Source organism: Danio aesculapii, chromosome 13, assembly GCF_903798145.1.
Source record: "Danio aesculapii chromosome 13, fDanAes4.1, whole genome shotgun sequence".
NCBI lineage: Eukaryota > Metazoa > Chordata > Actinopteri > Cypriniformes > Danionidae > Danio > Danio aesculapii.
The window spans coordinates 44,344,296-44,363,760 of NC_079447.1; the positions used below are offsets into that span (position 1 = coordinate 44,344,296).

The window sequence follows — 19,465 nt, forward strand, 5'->3', positions numbered from 1 at the left end:
AATAAGAAATTAGCAAAAAAAAAAAAAAAAAAAATACAGTTGAAGTCGGAGTTATTAGCCCCCTTCTATATTTTTTCAACTCCTAATTGTCTGTTCAACAGAGAGATTTCTTCAACTCATTTCTAAACATAATAGTTTTAATAACTCATTTCTAATAACTGGTTTATTTTATCTTTGCCATGATGACAGGAAAAAAATATCTAGTAAAATATTATTTAAAGACACTTCAATACAGCTTAAAGTGACATTTAAAGGCTTAACTAGGTTACTTAGGTTAACTAGGCAGGTTAGTTAACAAATGATGGTTTGTTCTGTAGAGTCAGAAAAAAATAGCTTAAAGGGGCTAATAATTTTGACCTTAACTGCTTTTTTTTTTTTTTTTTTTTTTTTTTTTTTTTTTTTTAAATGTAAAACTGCTTCTATTCTAGCAAATTTGACTATTTTCTTGCTCTGTTAAACATCCTTTGGGAAATATTTAAAGAAAAAAAATCAAAGGGGGCCAATAATTCTGACTTCAATTGTGTGTTTGACTTTAATGCTCAATTATAGTTGACAATGTCTAATTCATTAACTGGTTAAATTAGTCAGTGTTTACCAGTATATTTTTAACAGTAATGTAAATACTTTTTTTGTCTGAAAATGCAAAGAAATGCTGGACTGAAGTATGTAGTAAGTCTGTGAGATGATGGATGCTTTTGTTCAATTGACGCTAACCAGGCTGAACTGGTTTGGTTCAAAACCATTTTTATAACGTCTTTTTCCAAGCGCTTAGCGTTGCCAGCATTAGTCCTGTTGCCATGGTGACAGACATTTTAAAACATTTTAAACAATGAAGACTGAGTTGCACAGTAGGCTTCTGTTGCAGTCCGTTTGGAGAGACGCAATGCAAGTAAGGTAAGAGCTCTGGAAGAAAGTTTCATGTTATGTTATTTAAAGTGCCTGTTGTTTCAAGTAAATCTCGAACGGCAATGTTTGGCTAATTGACTTGCCTGAATATCTTACAGCACAAAGAAATTGACTTAAAATGGACTCTGATGTCAAGAAGATGAGAAAATCTGTGCACAACTCTAAACTTGGTGGCATTCAAGACACCCAGCAGGACATAAACGGACCAATTCCGGATCATTTAGACACCCTTCAGCCAGAAACCACCAACAGTGAAATGCAGTCACGTGATAAAGAGCTTTTTAGCCAGTGGAAGAAAGGACAACAGCTCCCATCTGCTAAATCACAGTGTGCTGCAGGGGATGCTAGTCTTGAAAACAGGTTTTTCAAAGTCCGCCAGGGTTTACTTCAAAAATCAAATGGAAATGCCACTCAAGATTTGAATGAACAGGCAATGGAATCCTTGCACAGAATTCTAGCAGGAGCAGATCTGATGAAGAAAGAAGAGGCTACGATGAGTATCCTTAGGTCAAAATATGACTTTCAGATGGATCATAAATCATTACATCTGCCCTTTGGTTACTTGGTAAGGTCTAATTCATCAAGATCTGTTGAATGCTCCTCAAACACACCCAAAGTTCTTTTGAAAGAAATGTCAAAGGGCAGAGAAAAAGGCAGAGGTGACAAAATTTCTTTCAAGAGCAAACATTTTGACTTCTTTGAAGTTGTGAAGGAACAACTCCAGCAAAAGGATTTGGAAAATCAACATGTTGTCCGTATGTTGTTGGTGAAGCAACAAGAACTTAAAGATATGAAAGAAATATTAAAGCATAATGACAAAGAAACCCAACTTCTAGCTGAAAAGCTGAAATGCGAGGAGCAGAAAAACGCAGAGGTCACCACCAGGTTTGACCACATTTGTGAAGATATGAAGAAGGAACTTGATGAAGCTAAGAGTAACAACAAAACTTTGATGAAGCAGCTGAAGGCACTGATGGAAAAATACGAGCGCCTCAAAACACGTGCCAAGACATTGAAGGACCAACTCGGCGAGGAGCTCATTGAGAAAAAGAACTGTCAGAAATCCTTAAAGAAGCTTCAGCAGATGTCTCAAGAGCTGCTAACCAAGCAGAAACTTCTAGAGGAGCAAAGAGATGTAGCAGGACGAGATCTTGCTTTGTGTAACGAGACGCTGCAGATGATGGATGCCGAGCACAAGAAGAACATCAGCGTTATTCGGAGACTTGAGGAGGACGTGTCAGCCTTGAGAAGTGAAGCTGCAAACTTCAGAGATCATTTACGGAAAGCTCAGGAGAAGAACAAGGAGCTCATTCAGTCGACCTGCTCCAAAGAGTCTGACCACGAGAAGAATGTTAAACAGTTTCAGGACAGGATTGAAAATCTGAACGTTGAATTGAAGAAGTGCCAAACTGAACGAGACATGACACTTCAGCAGGTGGAGACTATGAAATATGAATCGAAGTTGATTCACAACAAGCAGAGAGTCGAGATACTTCAACTGAAGGAGCAGCAAAAAGCCTTTCTGCAGCAAAATGAAGCTTTGAGAAGAGAGTGTGAGAGTTTGATGGAGATGGTCAACAAACTCAAGACAGACAAGCAAGTCCTGGCGGAGAAGATGGAGGCTATTCATAAAGATAAGATGGTGTCGGAGATGGCAAGCACCAAGGAGGGAGAACGACTCAAAGAGGCCATTGGTTTGCTGGAGCGAGAGAGAGAAGTGCTGTTAGCAGAGATGGAAGACTTGCGTAAAGATTACCTTGGGATCAGTGACAGGATTATGCAGAAAATTGGCCACATTGATGCAGCTGATCCTCCAATGACCATCACTGACATCACTACAAGTCGTCAAAGAAACGCACTTAAGTTCTCTCCAACCGACGATGGTATGTTTCTGTTTCTAAAATATGCATAGGTTAATCTCACAGCTTGTCTGATATAGTTGTTGTTTTTTCTAGCTTAATGGCAAATTTGTTCCAGCAGAACTCAAATCTAACAACATCTGACCCCGTATCACTTATTTTCGGTTATGTTTGTTTGGTTGGGGGCGTAGAGGGTAGGAGATTTTTCAAATGTGGGAGATGAATCATCCTAGATGAATACTTTCATTCCAACGTTTGCGGTACTATATTTAAATACATTAAATGGAACTAAAGTAACACTGACGCTGCTTAACATTTTACCAAAGATTTGTTTTTTAGTTGCAAATCCTGAAACGTATCAGTTTCCACACAAGCAGCAGAATGTTTCTGACATTAAAACAGAACGGTTTCTGAAGAACTGATGTGAAATCAGGAATAATGGGGACCTAATGTTCAGTCAGCTTTTACACCGTAGTAACGTAGTTCTTCATATATTTATTCATCCCAGTATTGTACACAGCATTTATCCTTATCTACAGTAGTTAACATCTGAAGTGTTTGACAAACTATTAAACACTCTTGACTTTTTCGATCCACTTTAAATGTTCAACTTTTGTATATGGCTACTTTTCTTTATATTAAAAACTAGTAAAAGAGTTCAGTACTAAAACTATTCATCTGTATTTAAATGAAAATGGTCTTACTTTGGTAACTTTGACATTTCTAAAATTGCTTATTTTTGCCAACAGTGATTCAAGATATAAGAAGAAAACTAGAAGAGGAGAATCAGCAAAAATGATCTTTTTAAGACTTCAGGCACTTGTCTTTTAAGGCAAAGTCCCTTCCTAAGGCACTCAATGAAATACCCATAATACCGGACAAAACAAAGATAAAAAAGACTTGGGGTTCGTTCGTGGTAGTTCCTACGTGGATTAGTTGATCTGGTTGATTTGGTTATTGCTGATTTGACACGATCCAGGATTGTTTAGTTCTTCAAAACTCATTCGAGAGTTGTTGTCAATCTGCTTGGGAGCAGGTTTATTTCATGTAAACAGGACTGGATTGGATCATTTCAAGTAAAGGTGATACTGGAAGTGCAATGTAATTTCCTTACAGTAGTAATGTACAGGTTTTAAACACTGGGAAAAATATTAAAATAGTTAAAATGTATAATTATATACATATAAACAAAACTGTTATGCAATCTACACTCTCAAATAAAAGTACAAAAACTGTTAGTGTTCTCTCCCTAGAGCTTCAAAGAGAACATTTATTAAGTGTTTAGATACAAATGTGTACTATTTTAAGGTACCAGCTTTAGTACAATTTGTGTACGATAATAAACACGGCCATACTTATATATTTTTATATATATATATTTTTTTTTAGTAATTCATGCAGTCACACACATGTTTTGACAGCTAATTTGATGCTTTGCCAATGTTGCAGACACTTTTACCGATATCAAATGCCTTTTTTAATGCAAATTTTATTTAAACAGCTGTTTAAGATACTTGAATAGGCCTACCATAAAAAGAAAATCTGCTGTAAAGGTAAAACTAAATAAATTGCTAAATACTCTTGACACATGTAAAACCCACAGCTCACAACAAATGTGGAAAGTTATTGCGTATCATACTGTAGCTATTTAACAAACCATTTCCTATGAATTTTATGTAATGCTCACATAGATAATTGAATATTAATCAGATGATGTCATTATGCTGCTGTGCCGATCATGATTTCAAGGATCGATAGATCTGTCCTCCATAAGATATGCAGCAATCTCAGATGAGTTCATCAAAATATTTTAATCTGATTCACCAACTTGTTTGAAGAACCAGATTAGCCAGAGTTCAGTTATCAAGATTAAAAGATCCAGGATCTGCAAAATCATCTTAGATCATTTAAGTGAAGTTTCATAAACTAATTTCGAGAGGAGCACGTGATATGATTGAGCACGTCTGGCCACTCATCTGTAATCAGTAATCCAATCAAAGTGATCCTAGTTTACTATAAATGGATCATTTTCTCCCTACTGTTCTATCTTTGTTTGGAAGAATCCCCCCTTCCACCCCATCTCCTCCTTTTCAAAAGGGGGAGCTCTCGAGACCAACCTGATCTCGGATCTCCTGATGCGCTTATCGACCGGGTGGGAGCCCTGGGCTCAAATATCTCCGAGCTCAAGGTTCTCTCCTGGGACAGCATGCCAAATCTGCTTTATACGCCAAGCATATCTAAGTGGGAACTCTTGAAACGAAGTATTAAGAACAGACCCCCTGGTGTACTACTGGGGATTATTACAAGCCTTTTGAACGAATCAGTGTTAATGAAGTAACCATATGTTCCAAAGCTTAATTAAAGGTTACCAACTGATGCTAGTTGATCAACCTCCAGCCTTCACTTGCACTATAAATCAGACTATCATCTATAATTGGAAATGTTTGTTTTTCTACATGTTAAACATACATTTCTATAACATTCTACAGTTACTACAAAAAGAAAACGACAGGTTTAAATAAGCACAGGCAGAATACAAAATATTTATTTTGAAAACATGAAAAATAAAACGATACATTTGTTCTACAGTATTCTAGGTCAAGGTGCTTAGAAGCGGTTTACATGTGTGAATCCTGTCCAGTTAACTACACATGAAATATACAACAGTATTTACAAAGAAGCCACAGTGTGAGGTTGTTTTAGAGCTAATTCCTCCCAAAAAGTTGGCATGAGAAACATTAAAACTGCTAAAAAAAAAAATTCAAACAAAGGATGGACTGACGAAAAGCAGCAGTGGTTGACAAATATTTAAAATGGAGAAGGTCTTAATCTTTCAGTATTCAGGCAGTGTGTTTTGAAAGACGGTTAACGCTGCTTGATCAGTGGTAATAACTCAACTTTGGCCTAAAAGTCGAGCATTAACGCTTTCAGGACAGACTGATCTCACCATTGTCATCCTTGGCCTCAATAACTTTAAACACTCCGTCTTTCTCCTGTTTAACACGCTTCTTGGCCTGATCTGAAAAAGAAGATTACAACATTAAACACTATGCAGTGGATTATACACACGGATATTGATATCTTCATGGCATCGATACACTTACTCATTAAATCACTGCGGTCCAGCAAGATCTGCAGATCTTTGTCGCTGATGACCTTTCCTTTAGTGCCTTTCACTGCCCTGCAATAATTTAAAGTTGCGTCAGGACAGTCTGTATAGTGGCGCAATTTACAGTGCAGAATAACACCATACTCTGGATTACAACACTGCAGAAATAGATCAATGAATAAATAACTGTACCCGTCGTAGTCTCTGGACTTCAGTAGTTCTACAAGCTCATCAACATCCACGCAGCTCTTGCTTGCCTTGAGTTCTGCTTTAGAGCCTTTAAACTTGTCTAAAATAAAAGATAAGGATACAAAACGTCAACAGTCACAATAAAAAACAAAGTCGATCATCTCAAAACAACAACTGGAGCTCACATTTCCAGGTTTCATGATAGTTGGGTATACGTATGAGCAGTAAATGGGAGAGTACCACAAATATATATATATTTATGTTTATTTTCTTAAATGGCAAAAAAAGCACCTACTAATGAGGAGGATGATGTCAGACAGTACATTAGAAACATCCCTGCATACGCATTAACTCGCTTTTCGTAATGTGTTGCAAAGTTGAAATAGTAGTGGTGTAACGGATTACAAATCTCATGGTTTGGATCACAAGTCATGAATCAGACCATTTATCAGCAAAAAAGGAGACAAATGTCATTTTGCTTTTCATTTATACAAAAATATTACTGCAAAAACCACTGGATTTAGCAAACAGAACTTAAAATACGAAAAATAACCGATACGAAAAATGATCTGTGCTACCTTTGCTGCCAATGCTAAATATCGAAATCCAACATCTTGTACAACATATATTTTATTTTCAATTAATGAGTTAAAAATTCACACACAAAACTTCATGTTTCATTATAGGTGGATCATTTTTGAAAACCTATTCAGTGACATACATTTGATGGTTGTTTATCGCCACCTATTGTTTAAACGATGTAATTCATCAGCACCAAGTTCCATTAAACGGTGATTTTAAATGTTCCTATAAACATCAGTGTTTATATCTGAACTATTTAATCGTTTGTAACGAACTGACAAAGTGTAAAAACTAAATCTCGATCAAGCGCAGATTGAAATGCAGCGCTTTGAAGGATTAATAAGCATATGCAAATCATTATCATTCATGTTGCGCGGGTTTGAATTGAGATCGTGATCTTTTAACGTTTAATTGTGTAGCTTTACACTGAATGCATTAATGTTGGTTAAACAAACAGTGACAGAAACACCTTTAATTAATAACCTAAGAAAGCATTTAGGTCCCACCACGACTTTTTCCATCATCATATTTTACAGGGAAGCCAAAATGCTTTCATACACGTAATTTGAATGATGCGGAAGCAATCTCTCTGCAATCGTTACAAATGTTGGATTAACCTACAAATTCAAAAGAGTTATTAATCCGCGGGTCACGTGTGTTCCAAGCTGTGGGTCGTGATCCGTTACACCCCAATGAAATAGCGTAGTTCGATTAAATGTTGAAAATATATAGTTTGCATAGTATTTTTTGATAAATGTACATGTTTTTAAGTTCAGACTTGATTTATGATGCTGATAACTGCTGAAATATGTTTCGTAAACGCTATGCATAGTTATAAGATCATCTGTGCTTTTCAAAATTATTGTTTTTAGCATTTGCTGCATACTTTTGTGAATGACCATCTTTTCTAGCTTTCTCTTGGCAGAAGCTCTCTCCAGGATCTTCTCGTCAATGGTGTTGGCCGTAATGAGACGGTAGACCACCACAGGCTTCGTTTGCCCAATACGGTGACAGCGATCCTGTGCCTGCAAATCTGCCTGAGGATTCTGAAGAAGACAAACAAAAAAAAAAAGATAGTTAATGAGTCTTTCCACTCACAAATAAATAAAATAATAAAATCAAGGAAGTGCCTGTGAACGTCTAAAATTACCCAATCACTGTCAAATATGATGACTGTGTCAGCAGATGTCAGGTTGATCCCAAGGCCACCAGCTCGAGTGCTCAGGAGAAAAAGAAACACCTCTGGATCTGAAGAAAACTTCTTCATCTGCAAAGCAAAAAATAAAAAAAGGTACAAATTAAACATTTAAAACATCCGACATTAACTATACTATATCAGCAACGCATATTAAACAACAAAATGCTACTTACATTCTCATCACGGTCAGCATAACTCATTGACCCATCCAGCCGGCTGTATTCATAACCTCGGAGATAACAGTAATCCATCAGAATATCCAATATGGAGGTCATCTGGCTAAATATCAGCACCTATTTTCAAAAACATTTATGCTATTAAACAAATCAAGTTTGTGTATCACTTTTCACAATAATGATTCTAAAGCAGTTTTACAAAACGTGCACGTTATTACATTTAGGGATGCTCAAAAGAACAGATTAATCGTTAACCGAAAGGATGGGTTTACCCGATTAATGGTATCAGTTAAATTATAAAAAAAATATATATTATTTTATATATTTTTAAAGTTTGGCTGCATGAGGGGCTAATCACAACTCAATGCGTTGAGGCGTGCTTGCTGTGGCTTACTAAAGGCCGCGGGCATTTTGCACACTGCATATGTACCCTGCATGCCTCGCGTTTTTGCTGTTGCGCGCTATTCACCCGCAGTTGAAATAAAAGTCAACCCTGACTGGAAAAATGCCCGTTACATCAGTCGCGTCTTTTTTATTAATCAATCAAATGAAAGCAGAGGCAGAGTTTTCGTTGAAGTGACTGCAGTGTTTATGTTGTTAAGATGCCTACACTACTGGTTATCGCTGTTTCAAGTTATCCAGAGCTGTGACTTCACAAACCTTGAATATCACAATTATAACAACAAAACTTATATGCAATAGTTGCCTATTCTTTACAAAAAGTCAACACATGCACACTGTCATTGTCTTTCATCACACGCAGCGTGTGCACATTAACCACGGGTGAGAGGAAATGAAAGCACAGACGCTCTAAGGTAAAATCAGATGCTCAAGGCAATCTTTAAAGACTTATATTAAAAATGTTGACAGAGGTTTGTGATGTAAGAATTAGAGCGGAGCATTAATTAAATGCATAGGCCTGCTATTTTTATTTGACAAAAAAAAAAACATGATTGGACAAACAGCCTATGCCGGTTCTTAAAAAGGATTCAGTGTTTTTGTTTTGCGGCAACGCAGTGGCACAGTAGGTAGTGCTGTTGACTCACAGCAAGAAGGTCGCTGGTTCAAGCCTCAGCTGGCGTTTCTGTGTGGAGTTTGCATGTTCTCCCCGTATTTGCGTGGGTTTCCCCCACAGTCCAAAGACATGCGGTACAGGTGAATTGGGTAGGCTAAATTGTCCGTAGTGTATGAGTGTGAATGAGTGTGTATGGATGTTTCCCACAGATGGGTTGCAGCTGGAAGGGCATCCACTGCTTAAAACAAATGCTGGTTAAGTTGGCGGTTCATTCCGCTGTGGCGACCCCAGATTAATAAAGGGACTAAGCTGAAAAGAAAATGAATGAATGTTTTCGTTTTGCAATCAAAATTTGTCATTTGTGAAAAATCTCGAGCAGGCCTATTTTTTTTTTAATTTACTTTTTGTCTATGCTGTTGGAAACACTGCAGGTGCGTGAAGATGTTCTGTTGTTCTGAATACTGTTGTTCGTATGTTAAAATAAATCAGTATTTTAAAATGCAATATTTAATGTCACAAAATAGACACGTCAAATTTTGTTGTATTAAATAATAATTTAATATTATTCTAACCAGTTAACCATTAATATTCAGTTAACGAGCTGCGATTGTTGTTTGGCAAACGGAAATGCGCATCCCTAATGACATTACATTCAAAATCTGAATAAGTTAAAAGGTGGACAACACAGCTGTCGAGCATATGCACAGTTAACCAGCAGTTATTTAATAAAACATACTTTTTCAAAAAGTGCTATTTGTGTTCTGAACAAAGCAAACATTAACATGACTTTAATAACCAACACATTTAATCAGCAAGTATGCATTAAACTGATCAAAAATGACATCTGTCTTTTGATCAGCATATTAGAATGATTTCTGAAGGAATTTGACACCGAAAACTTACACTACTGGTCAAAAGTTTGAAGTCAGTAGGATTTTTAAATGTTTTACTTACACTACTACTACTAATAATAATAATACTACTATTACTACTAATAATAATATTAATAATATTAGAGAAATTTCTGAAGGATCATGTGACTCTGAAGACTGGAGTAATGAAGCTAAAAACATTAAAATCACTGGAATAAATGATTAAATTAAATTATAAACTACTTTGAACAGTTATTTTAAAGTGCAATAACATTTCACAATTTCTACTGTATTTTTGATGAAATAAATGCAGCCTTGGTGAGCAGGAGAAGCTTAATTTAAAACATTTAAAAATCCTACTGACCCCAACCTTTTGACCGGTATTGTATGTGAACAATAATGTAAAGCCTACAATGTTTTTATAAACTTCTTTAACAAAATGTGCTGTCTTGAGTGGATCACAAATATCCAATGTACCGTTTAGAGGACAAAAACTTTATAAAGGCAATTAAATGTGCACATGATTGGCTTACAACCACAATGGAGTTTGACACTAACTGATAGAGTTGTTAATCATTAAAATGCATGCCTGTTTGTATGAGGAATTATTGTGACCTTTACCTTGTGACCTCTTTTTTTCAGTTCAGGAAGCATTCGGTCCAGGATAAGAAATTTCCCTGATGCTTCCACTAACTGTTCATCAATCTGTAAGTAAGATTACTGCCAGTGTTACTACTGCAAAGTAGATGTGATCATTTCACTGTACAAAATGATGTCAAATTCTGTGCAAGATACCTTAAAGTCTCCAGTTGTGGGGTCCAGAGGATACTCTATGAGGTATGCATGGTTGCAACATCTCTTCAGCAGCATCAGGATGTTCTGCAGTTTCAAGTTGACTTGAGCATCAACCGGCATAAACACATTCACCACAGGAGTAGAGCTAAAGAGAAAGTAACCAACATGTTAAGAAGTTGCAAATGCTGTATAATTGAGTTTATGGCAAAAAAATATGAAATTTTAAAAGAAAAAATAAATAAATAGCATTAGCACACAGAAGTAACTGAATAAAAACACCAGAGGTCAAACAAAACAAGAGGCAGACCTTGCCTGACTGTCCAACTCCTGCTGAACTTTCTCTAGGTACTTCTCAAGGTCTTTCATAGAGTCAGTGTTTGGCTCGGAATAGTTCACCACCTTCCTGCTCCTGCGTTTTGGTCGGCCACTGGGTGTTAGCGGAGCAGGCGCAGATTCATCCTTGTAGTTATAAAAGAGATTATGAATCAAACAAACAATAATTACTTGTTATTGCATGTAAAGTAAATCGTTGTCCAGGAAAATCTCTACTGACTTCCTCTACTGACACTTACCTTCTCCTGACCCAGCAGTTTGGCAATAGTCTTGTTAACAATGGCCATGTAAAAAGCCTCCTGTTTGTTGGTTAGGGGTGCATACACAACAATCTCTTTCTTAGGTGGAACCTCCAGTGTGACGTCTGATTTCAATCTTCTCAGAAGGAAGGGTGTAAGGATCTGAAAACATTAATAAATGGCATTCATTTAAGGATCACAATTGTATATACACTTAAATATATATTTTATCCAAAAGTGACATTTTGCTCCATCTCACATGGTTCCAAATCTTTACAAGTTCATTTTTTTGGTGGGAATGGGAAAACACTGACATCCACAGTAGAATATTTTTATGAAAGTCAATTATTAAAGATTTTTAATACTCTACAAAACACATTATTTTGTGTTCAGGAGGAAAAAAAGAAACTCAAAATGGTTTAGAACAAAGGGAGGATGTGTAAACGCTGTCAAATAGTCAGTACATTTAATAATACTCCATGCTCTAGCTGTAAATTACAAGAAAAAGAAAATCATAATGTGAAGATACCTGATGTAGCATATGAAGGATATTCTGCTCCCGCTCATTAGCCACAATATTTTCAGCATCTGAAGTGATGGTGCTGATGTCAAACCAGGATTCAAAACTGAGGGAAAATCATCATCAAATGTTTAATTTGGTGTATTAAAACTCTCAATCTTAAATCAAGAAAATGTTTCACTCCTATAAAGAATCAGAATGGTGGACAACAAGATCCTGAGTTCCCTTTGCATTTCTCTTCTTAGTTCATACCTCTTCAGGTCATCAAACACATCAGGGAGGAGGAAGTTGAGGAGTGACCACAGCTCAGACAGGTTGTTTTGGAGGGGGGTTCCTGTCAGGAGCAGTTTGTTGTCAGTTGGCAGCATCTTTAGTTCTTGCACCAGACGACAGTTCAAGTTTTTAATCCTGTGACCCTCATCCACAATCAGATAGTTCCAGTGGAAACGCTGAGGAGACAAACATGAGAACAATAAAACCTAGTCTGCCAAAAAAAAAAAAAAAAAGAGTTGACAAATGAATAATCTTACTTTTTCAATTGAAAAGTCTATGTTTTTATATAAGAGACCTTAAAAATGGATGACTAATAAAGACCCATCTATGTAGTCTATGCAACCAGTTGCTAATTAACAAGTTTCTGTCTTAAATAAAAGGCTGAATCAGTTTACCTGAAGAAACTTTCGGTCTCTCATGGCTATTTCAAAGGATGTAACAACAACAGGACACATTCTGAGGGATCCCTGGTGCTGACGGATCTTTTTCACCAGGTCCAACCTCTCTTTTTGAGGTCCATGATACAGCAGGACAGACACCTTAAAAAAAGAACAAAGGTGAAATAGATAAAACCTCTCAAACAGTCAGCTGTTGGTTTATTAAAGCATTGATTACAATAAGCAGAGCTATAGTTATTGTTCCACACCTCTGGAGTGAAACGCTTGAATTCTGAAATCCAGTTCGGAAGAGTGGACAAAGGAGCCACAACTAGGAAGGGCCCAAGGACCTTTTTCTCAACCATCATTGCAATATGTGCGATGCACTGGATGGTTTTTCCAAGACCCATCTCATCAGCCAGGATACCGTTGATGCCATTCTCCCACAGCATCTAACAGACAGAGTAGTGAATAAGAAAACCAGAACATCCTTGTCATGTGACTCACAAGTATGAGAAGTCAAATGAGTTTGGGTAGAAATAAACACGAAGCAGAAGTATTCAAACCTGCTCCTGGGAACCCACTGTCTTGCAAAGTTAATTTCCAATCTGCTTTAGCACCCGTGTATTTTCAAATTGACCTTAAGAGCTTGTTCAGCTGCTTCATGTGTGCTTTATTAGGGTTGGAGCTAAAATCTGTTGTATAGTGGATCTCTAGAAGCAGAGTTGAAGACTTCCAAATCATTCATAATAAAAATGCACATTAAACTTCAACGGAGACACTAGAAAATAACTCTACTGCCCTCTGCAGGCCATCTACTTAATCAGGACTGTTTAAAAGTGTTCAGAGCATGCACTTACCCTGAGCCACTCTATGCCTTCCACCTGGTACCACCTCATCACACCCCCGGTAAAGAGTTGGGGCTGCTGTGCTGGCACAGGTTGGTCATTGACGGTTCTTTCTGGATCCAGCATCTGCTTGCTGTTCTCCCTCAAAGTCTCAGAGAGTCGACCTTTAATATCCGAGTTTGTGTCACTTAGCTTCTCTATATCCTCAGCCTCCAGTTTTACAGAAGCATGAGCCTCCTTCAGAAGAATAAAAAAAAAAACACTTGAGAACAATGACACCAACGTACAGCAAACATTACATTATTAAATTAAACAAATTTCTTTAACCAAGTCATGTATTACAACTGCTAGACAGCTGGTAAGATACACAAGCTCCTTGTCATCAATGCAGAATGTGCACACAAGGGTGTTTAAACAATTTACAATGAGTTCAAATGATTCTCATCCAATTAAATCTTTGATTCAAAAACTAATTTCATGTGTCTGATAAAATAAATAAAAACTTTACCTCTTCCATTTTTGGCTTTTTGGCTTTAGACATAATTTCCTTAAAATAAAAATATACACATTAGTAAAATAGCAATGACACTTTACAACAAGCTAAAAATAGATGCTCACCTCTTTGGACATAACATCTGCAATTTTGTATTCTTCCCTTACACGCTTCTTTCTCTCAACTTAACATGTAAGAAACAGATCAGAATTAATGACTACTTTTTAAAACATCACATGCATATACAGAATCATAATAAACACCCCATAAACAAATGTGTCCTCTGAATCTTACCTTTTACAGTCTTTTTATCACTGCCCTGTGGGAGAGAAAATTAAGTTCAACCATTAGTCATTTTATCTACCCTTTTAATACGAGCAACAAAGTGTGACAAACCATGATGGAACATTACCTTTTGCTTCAGAACAGCAGCTTTCTTTTCCAGTCTCTCTTTTTTAAGCTTTTCCTATTTTTGGAAAATTGATGTTAGTTTAGTTTCTTAGTCAAACACAAACATGCACAAACACTAGGGATGCTCCGATTGATCAGCATTAGCCGATAATCACATTTCATGACTCAATCGGTACTCGCCAATCTCATGAACTGATCACAAATGTTGGTTTGTTTATAAGTTTACAAGCAGAGGACATATAAGAACTGAAATCTGTTTACATATCAGAGCTGAAAGTTCTGTGTTTTCAACAATATTGCAAGTTCATGAAAACCTGGCTGGAAAAATTAGAGAAATACAATTTTTTTTAACTTGAATATTTAATAAATATAACTTCTAATATAATATAATTATATGTATATATGCATAATAATGTAATATACTTATTGCAATAAACAGTAGTCTATAGATTGATTTGCTTTTAGTAAAGTAATGGATTTATAGATTTGCATTTTAACTTAAAATAGATTAAATATGCGTTCCAAACTTCACTGAGACATGTTGAATTCTTCTATCATTTGCAATGTTTCTAAATTACCATTTTTTTTTGTATCCGTTTTATCTATTATTTTCTGTAAAACTGCTTCTGACCATTACATGTCCACGCTAAATGGTTATAAGATTTACATGTTTAAGGAATTATATGCAACATCTTTAATTTATTATCTTCTGTAAGGCAAGATCTCCACTTAAGTATCATACTTGTACGGAAAAATGTGTTTTATGCATTATGAAGCACCAGAATTGGTACTTGGTATCAGCAGATCATCATGACAAGAAATTGGTACTCGGTATTGGCTGCAAAAATCCTGATCGGAGCATCCCTAAAGAATACAAGTACAATTATACCAGAGCAATTCCAGCGTTATGGATGTGACATTTGCAGTAAAAATTCAAAACATAAATTCATAGAAAAAAATATACTTTAATATTATATTGCAACATCGGTATATATTCTTCAAAACAACTAACCACAGAGTTATGGGATCAGAAAAATATTAACCTGTAAACATTTTATAGATTTTAACTGAAAAAAAAAAACAAACATGCGTTATCAATGACAGCAAAAAAAGTTAGTAAATTACATTATGCAACATACTTGGGCTGGGATTTGGCCTAAAATCATAATCTTGATTAATTGAACATTTTAACTATTGCGATTAATGAGCGATTATTTAATTAAATTTTTTAATCCTCATAGTTCACTGATAAGTTTTGTACAGTAAATATACTCGCATATTACAAGTGAGAGATTTCTGACTGAACTAACTGGTGCATCACTCGATTCTAAAATAATCGAAAACACACACTATTTATGACCATTTACTTCAACTTTGAAATTAAAACACACATTGCCTAAAACAAACAGCAACTCTTTCTTTTTAAAAAAGTGAAAAACTCAATTATTATTATGTTTTTCATATTAAAAGTAAAAAAAAAGCAGCATCTCTAAATAAAATACCTCTTGTACATCCTGTAAATAATATTTAACAGTGCGTTTATTGAATCTTCTGTAAACAAATATTTTACTGTAAACAATTATTTTATTGTAATGGAAAATATGCGGTCTCAAGGCTTTTCTGCCACAGCTTTCAATCATCATCAATGTAATACAAACGTGCAATGCCTAGTGACATTTGAGAGGTGCGCAGGTATACGACTGCGCCGAACAATACCCGTACATTCGACACAGAAGTATAATTCTGTCTTAACAGAGTGCGGTCACATTTCCCCATTTTGGGGAAAGTAATTGAAAAAAAAAATTGAGTTGGAAAGATTAGATCAATTATAGATTCTGAATGTCTATTTCGATTATTTTTTTATGATGATTCCTCCAGCCCTACAACATACTTTGTAGAAATTCTGTGAATTAAACTGCACAACCCAAAATAAATAATGCTAATCAAATGGATACGAGTTAGCTCACTATAGAACAAAAATTATTGATTTTATTTGACATTTTTGCATTTATGAGGAAAAGCTTCCTTATGGATGTGACATCTCTTCGTAATGAGTGTGACAAATTTCACTTCTGTGACTTTGTCAATCAAATATAATAGTTTGAAAACACTGACAGACATTTTTAAGTATTTTTAAGTACTGTAAAATTCTTGCCTACGCAAAAAAATGTCGAAACGGTTTCACCATTTTGGTAAAAACTTCATTTTTTTCATGGCAAGGTTGACATTTGCATGGAATTGCTCATCAATAACACAGTTGACATGAGCATGTTACATCTCTCTGCTAATTATAAACTTAAAAATACTTGACAATCAGAAGTGTTCTAGTGCAGTGGATTTCTCAAATGCTTCCATGATCAGTGTCAAATAAAAAGATTTTATTCTGATCTTAACGGTCTGTAATTAAAAGACACTGTACACTCTGTAATGCCACACAATAGGGCAGGTGGTGCAGAGCAACGGTTGCATTTGATTGGCTCCTTCACAGCTCCCTTTATCGCAAACATCCGCATCTGTGCCGCTTCACCAGTTTACAATTCATTTCAGTTAAACACTCAAGCAAGATTTATTTGCGGAAATGGTAAACCTGCCAGCTCTTTCCTGTGTACCGAACACAATACATACCTCTTGCTGCTGCTGCTCCATCTTCGTGAGCAGAAACTTTGAATAAATGTTGCTTTTCTCCAGAAGGTGCTGAAGTCTTTTGAACCGCATTTCTTGAGAATCGTTCCCCCTGGATTGTCTGGCCTGTCAAAACAACACGCAACATAATATAGACCCTTATGATAAAGTGAATATCAGTGTCTGATACATTTATTTATACTGAATAACCTTAAATGATGAAAATACTGAACAGTGGAACGAACATGAGGGTTTCAGTTTAAGCAATATAAGCAGAAGATATTGAGGTAAACTTGGTTTTATATTCACACATTCGCTCATGGTATATTGTTTACCATGCTACTTTCGTTAGCTCTACTATATTTGGTCTGAAATCACATGCAAGTATAATAAAAAATTAGCACCATTTCTTTGACTGAATAATATTGTACTTTGACAGTCATTGACTGCTAATTTGATTTTACTATTCAGAATATGCAAATGATACTTTCCTGAAATTTAATTATTAAGGATAAAGTCCATATGTGTGAATATAAAACCAACTTTACCTCAATGAAGATATTTATCATGTTGTTATTTTGAGTATGGGAATGCAGAACAGCAACCATATTAAGATCTTTAAAAACCTATTGTTGAACAGTTTACCTCCTCCATCATTTCTCTTTCTTTTTTCTCTCCCTCCTCTTCTAGATTCTTTTCTTCTTCCTCCATCTCTTTGGTAATGACCATCTCTTCATGCTTGCTTTTTTCTGTAATTTGTAGGATAAAGTTAAATGCAGCACAGACGCGTTGGACACCATCTTATAAAGATTTACCGTGTGTGATCGGCGTTTTACCCACCCATTGTGGTCTCCTCAATTGTAGTGCCTTCAGGCTCTTCAGATTCGTTGGGTTTGGGGCAGTGGGGAGAAATACTGCGTGTCTCTTCTTTAACAATGCTGCAACATGAATGTTAAACCATCAAAAACATACATCCCTGCCAACACATCATACTGTATACACAACAAATGAACTTACCCACTCATTTCTGCTGCTATCAGGGTAGCGGGTTGCTGAATTAAATCTCTCAAACCTTACCAAATATTTGCAATGCAGTCCAGAATGAAACACACAGCAAGAATATTCCACTAATGACCCGATTAGCTAACATACAACAAAGCCTTACACAACAAAAACGCGGGACTGTTTTGTAACTGCAGAACGCAACGCAAATTAACGCATTAATGTACTTAGACGTAACCTAGTTTTGCAAAATATAGATTTATACAACCACTTTCCTAAAGGCAGCTGATTTTCCGTCACACAGCCGGTAGATACACCACCTCGCGTGTGTAACGTGAAACTTTGCAAGACGTTTCGCGCCACCGTGGACTATACCATTACAGCTTAAATTTGGAGGGGTGCACGTTCAACGGTGGTCGTTTAAAGATCCGCTATTTGCAATACTATACAACAATATGATTCCATACACCATATTTATCACTTATAATGTCGCTAAGGGATTTTATTCGTAAAATAAGTTAGCGAATAAGTCTAAGAGTTAAAGGCTTATTAATTTCCATCCCTGACACTGCTGTACGTATGCAAACAATCTAGTAGATATTTCCCGCGAAAGTAGAGTTCATTCAGTGCAACATGAGGAGGGTTACAAGATCTTTTCTTTCATCTATCCCTCGCACACGCCCAAACACCCTCACAGACACGTGTTCTTTTACGCATTACTTAAATAACTAAATGTATACTGCATACTGTATAACTGTAAAATGTATATTATAAATGTCGATGAAATGAGGTTACCATTCAAGATTCAATATTTATTTGAGAAGAGAAAGTTTATTTTATAATGTTTTATACTGACATAATCGTATTTCCTGTAGGCCTACCCAACGTTAAACACAATTAAGCTTCACAGAACTTTCTGCGTTTTTCCATATTTGTCAGAAAAAAATTGTATGATTATTATATATTATTATTATTATTATTTATTTTTTAATATGGCAACGAAATGGCCTCTGTATGGAATTTCCCCATCACAATATGAGGTATGTCACACTGCCTTTTCCATCGTTAAGGCTTTTGTAATTTTCAATCAGTTAGGTCTATACTTCAAAGAACTTAATATGATGCATAACTTCAACTGAACGAATAACTGTAGTTAATTTAATAAGTTAACCTTACACTAAAATGTTGGGTGAACTCAACTGGAAGTGGAAAACTCAAACCTGTTTGTCGTACTTGATGTGTAGAACCTATAGAACCTTTGGCCACGTGCTATCAGGTCTCACGTTGCCCACATCAGTTTTATTATTATGTAAAATGATCATAACATGAAACTGAATGTTGCAAAATAGCCAAGTTTGCTCCGGTTCATACCACGGTTGCCAAGTGACCAGTTCGTCCAATCAAAATATAGAGTAGGAACGCTTACTCTCTCAATTCAAGTTAATTCAATTCAATTCAATAACTGCTTTATTAACGAATGTTATAAATGTATTGCCAAAGCATTTATAAAGTTTACATAAAAAGTAACATACATATTTAATAAAAACACAGTAAATAGTAGTAGTAAAAAGATGATGTTTATATAATAATTACATAAAATATAAATAATATATCATATTATTCAATATCTAATATTATTATTCAGT

General features: G+C 35.7%; 2 protein-coding genes across 2 annotated transcripts; one reads left to right on the forward strand and one right to left on the reverse strand.

Annotated features, from left to right (window-relative positions):
- Nucleotides 1–1,010: 1,010 nt before the first annotated feature.
- On the forward strand, nt 1,011–3,584 carry si:ch211-250c4.5 (coiled-coil domain-containing protein 110). The gene is made up of 2 exons (XM_056471360.1): nt 1,011–2,789; nt 3,515–3,584. The coding sequence occupies exons 1-2, from the start codon at nt 1,025–1,027 to the stop codon at nt 3,562–3,564; spliced, it is 1,815 nt and encodes a 604-aa protein (XP_056327335.1). The 5' UTR covers nt 1,011–1,024; the 3' UTR covers nt 3,565–3,584.
- A 1,704-nt stretch (nt 3,585–5,288) lies between these two features.
- hells (helicase, lymphoid specific) lies at nt 5,289–18,158 on the reverse strand. Its single transcript, XM_056471272.1, has 23 exons — nt 17,835–18,158; nt 17,658–17,755; nt 17,463–17,566; nt 16,821–16,943; nt 14,197–14,250; nt 14,079–14,103; nt 13,910–13,968; nt 13,800–13,838; nt 13,304–13,528; nt 12,713–12,895; nt 12,462–12,605; nt 12,046–12,242; nt 11,803–11,899; nt 11,274–11,435; nt 11,009–11,160; nt 10,702–10,846; nt 10,528–10,611; nt 8,017–8,136; nt 7,796–7,912; nt 7,532–7,691; nt 6,067–6,163; nt 5,870–5,946; nt 5,289–5,784 (listed from the first exon to the last, which is right to left on the reverse strand). The coding sequence occupies exons 1-23, from the start codon at nt 17,840–17,842 to the stop codon at nt 5,693–5,695; spliced, it is 2,562 nt and encodes an 853-aa protein (XP_056327247.1). The 5' UTR covers nt 17,843–18,158; the 3' UTR covers nt 5,289–5,692.
- Nucleotides 18,159–19,465: the final 1,307 nt, after the last annotated feature.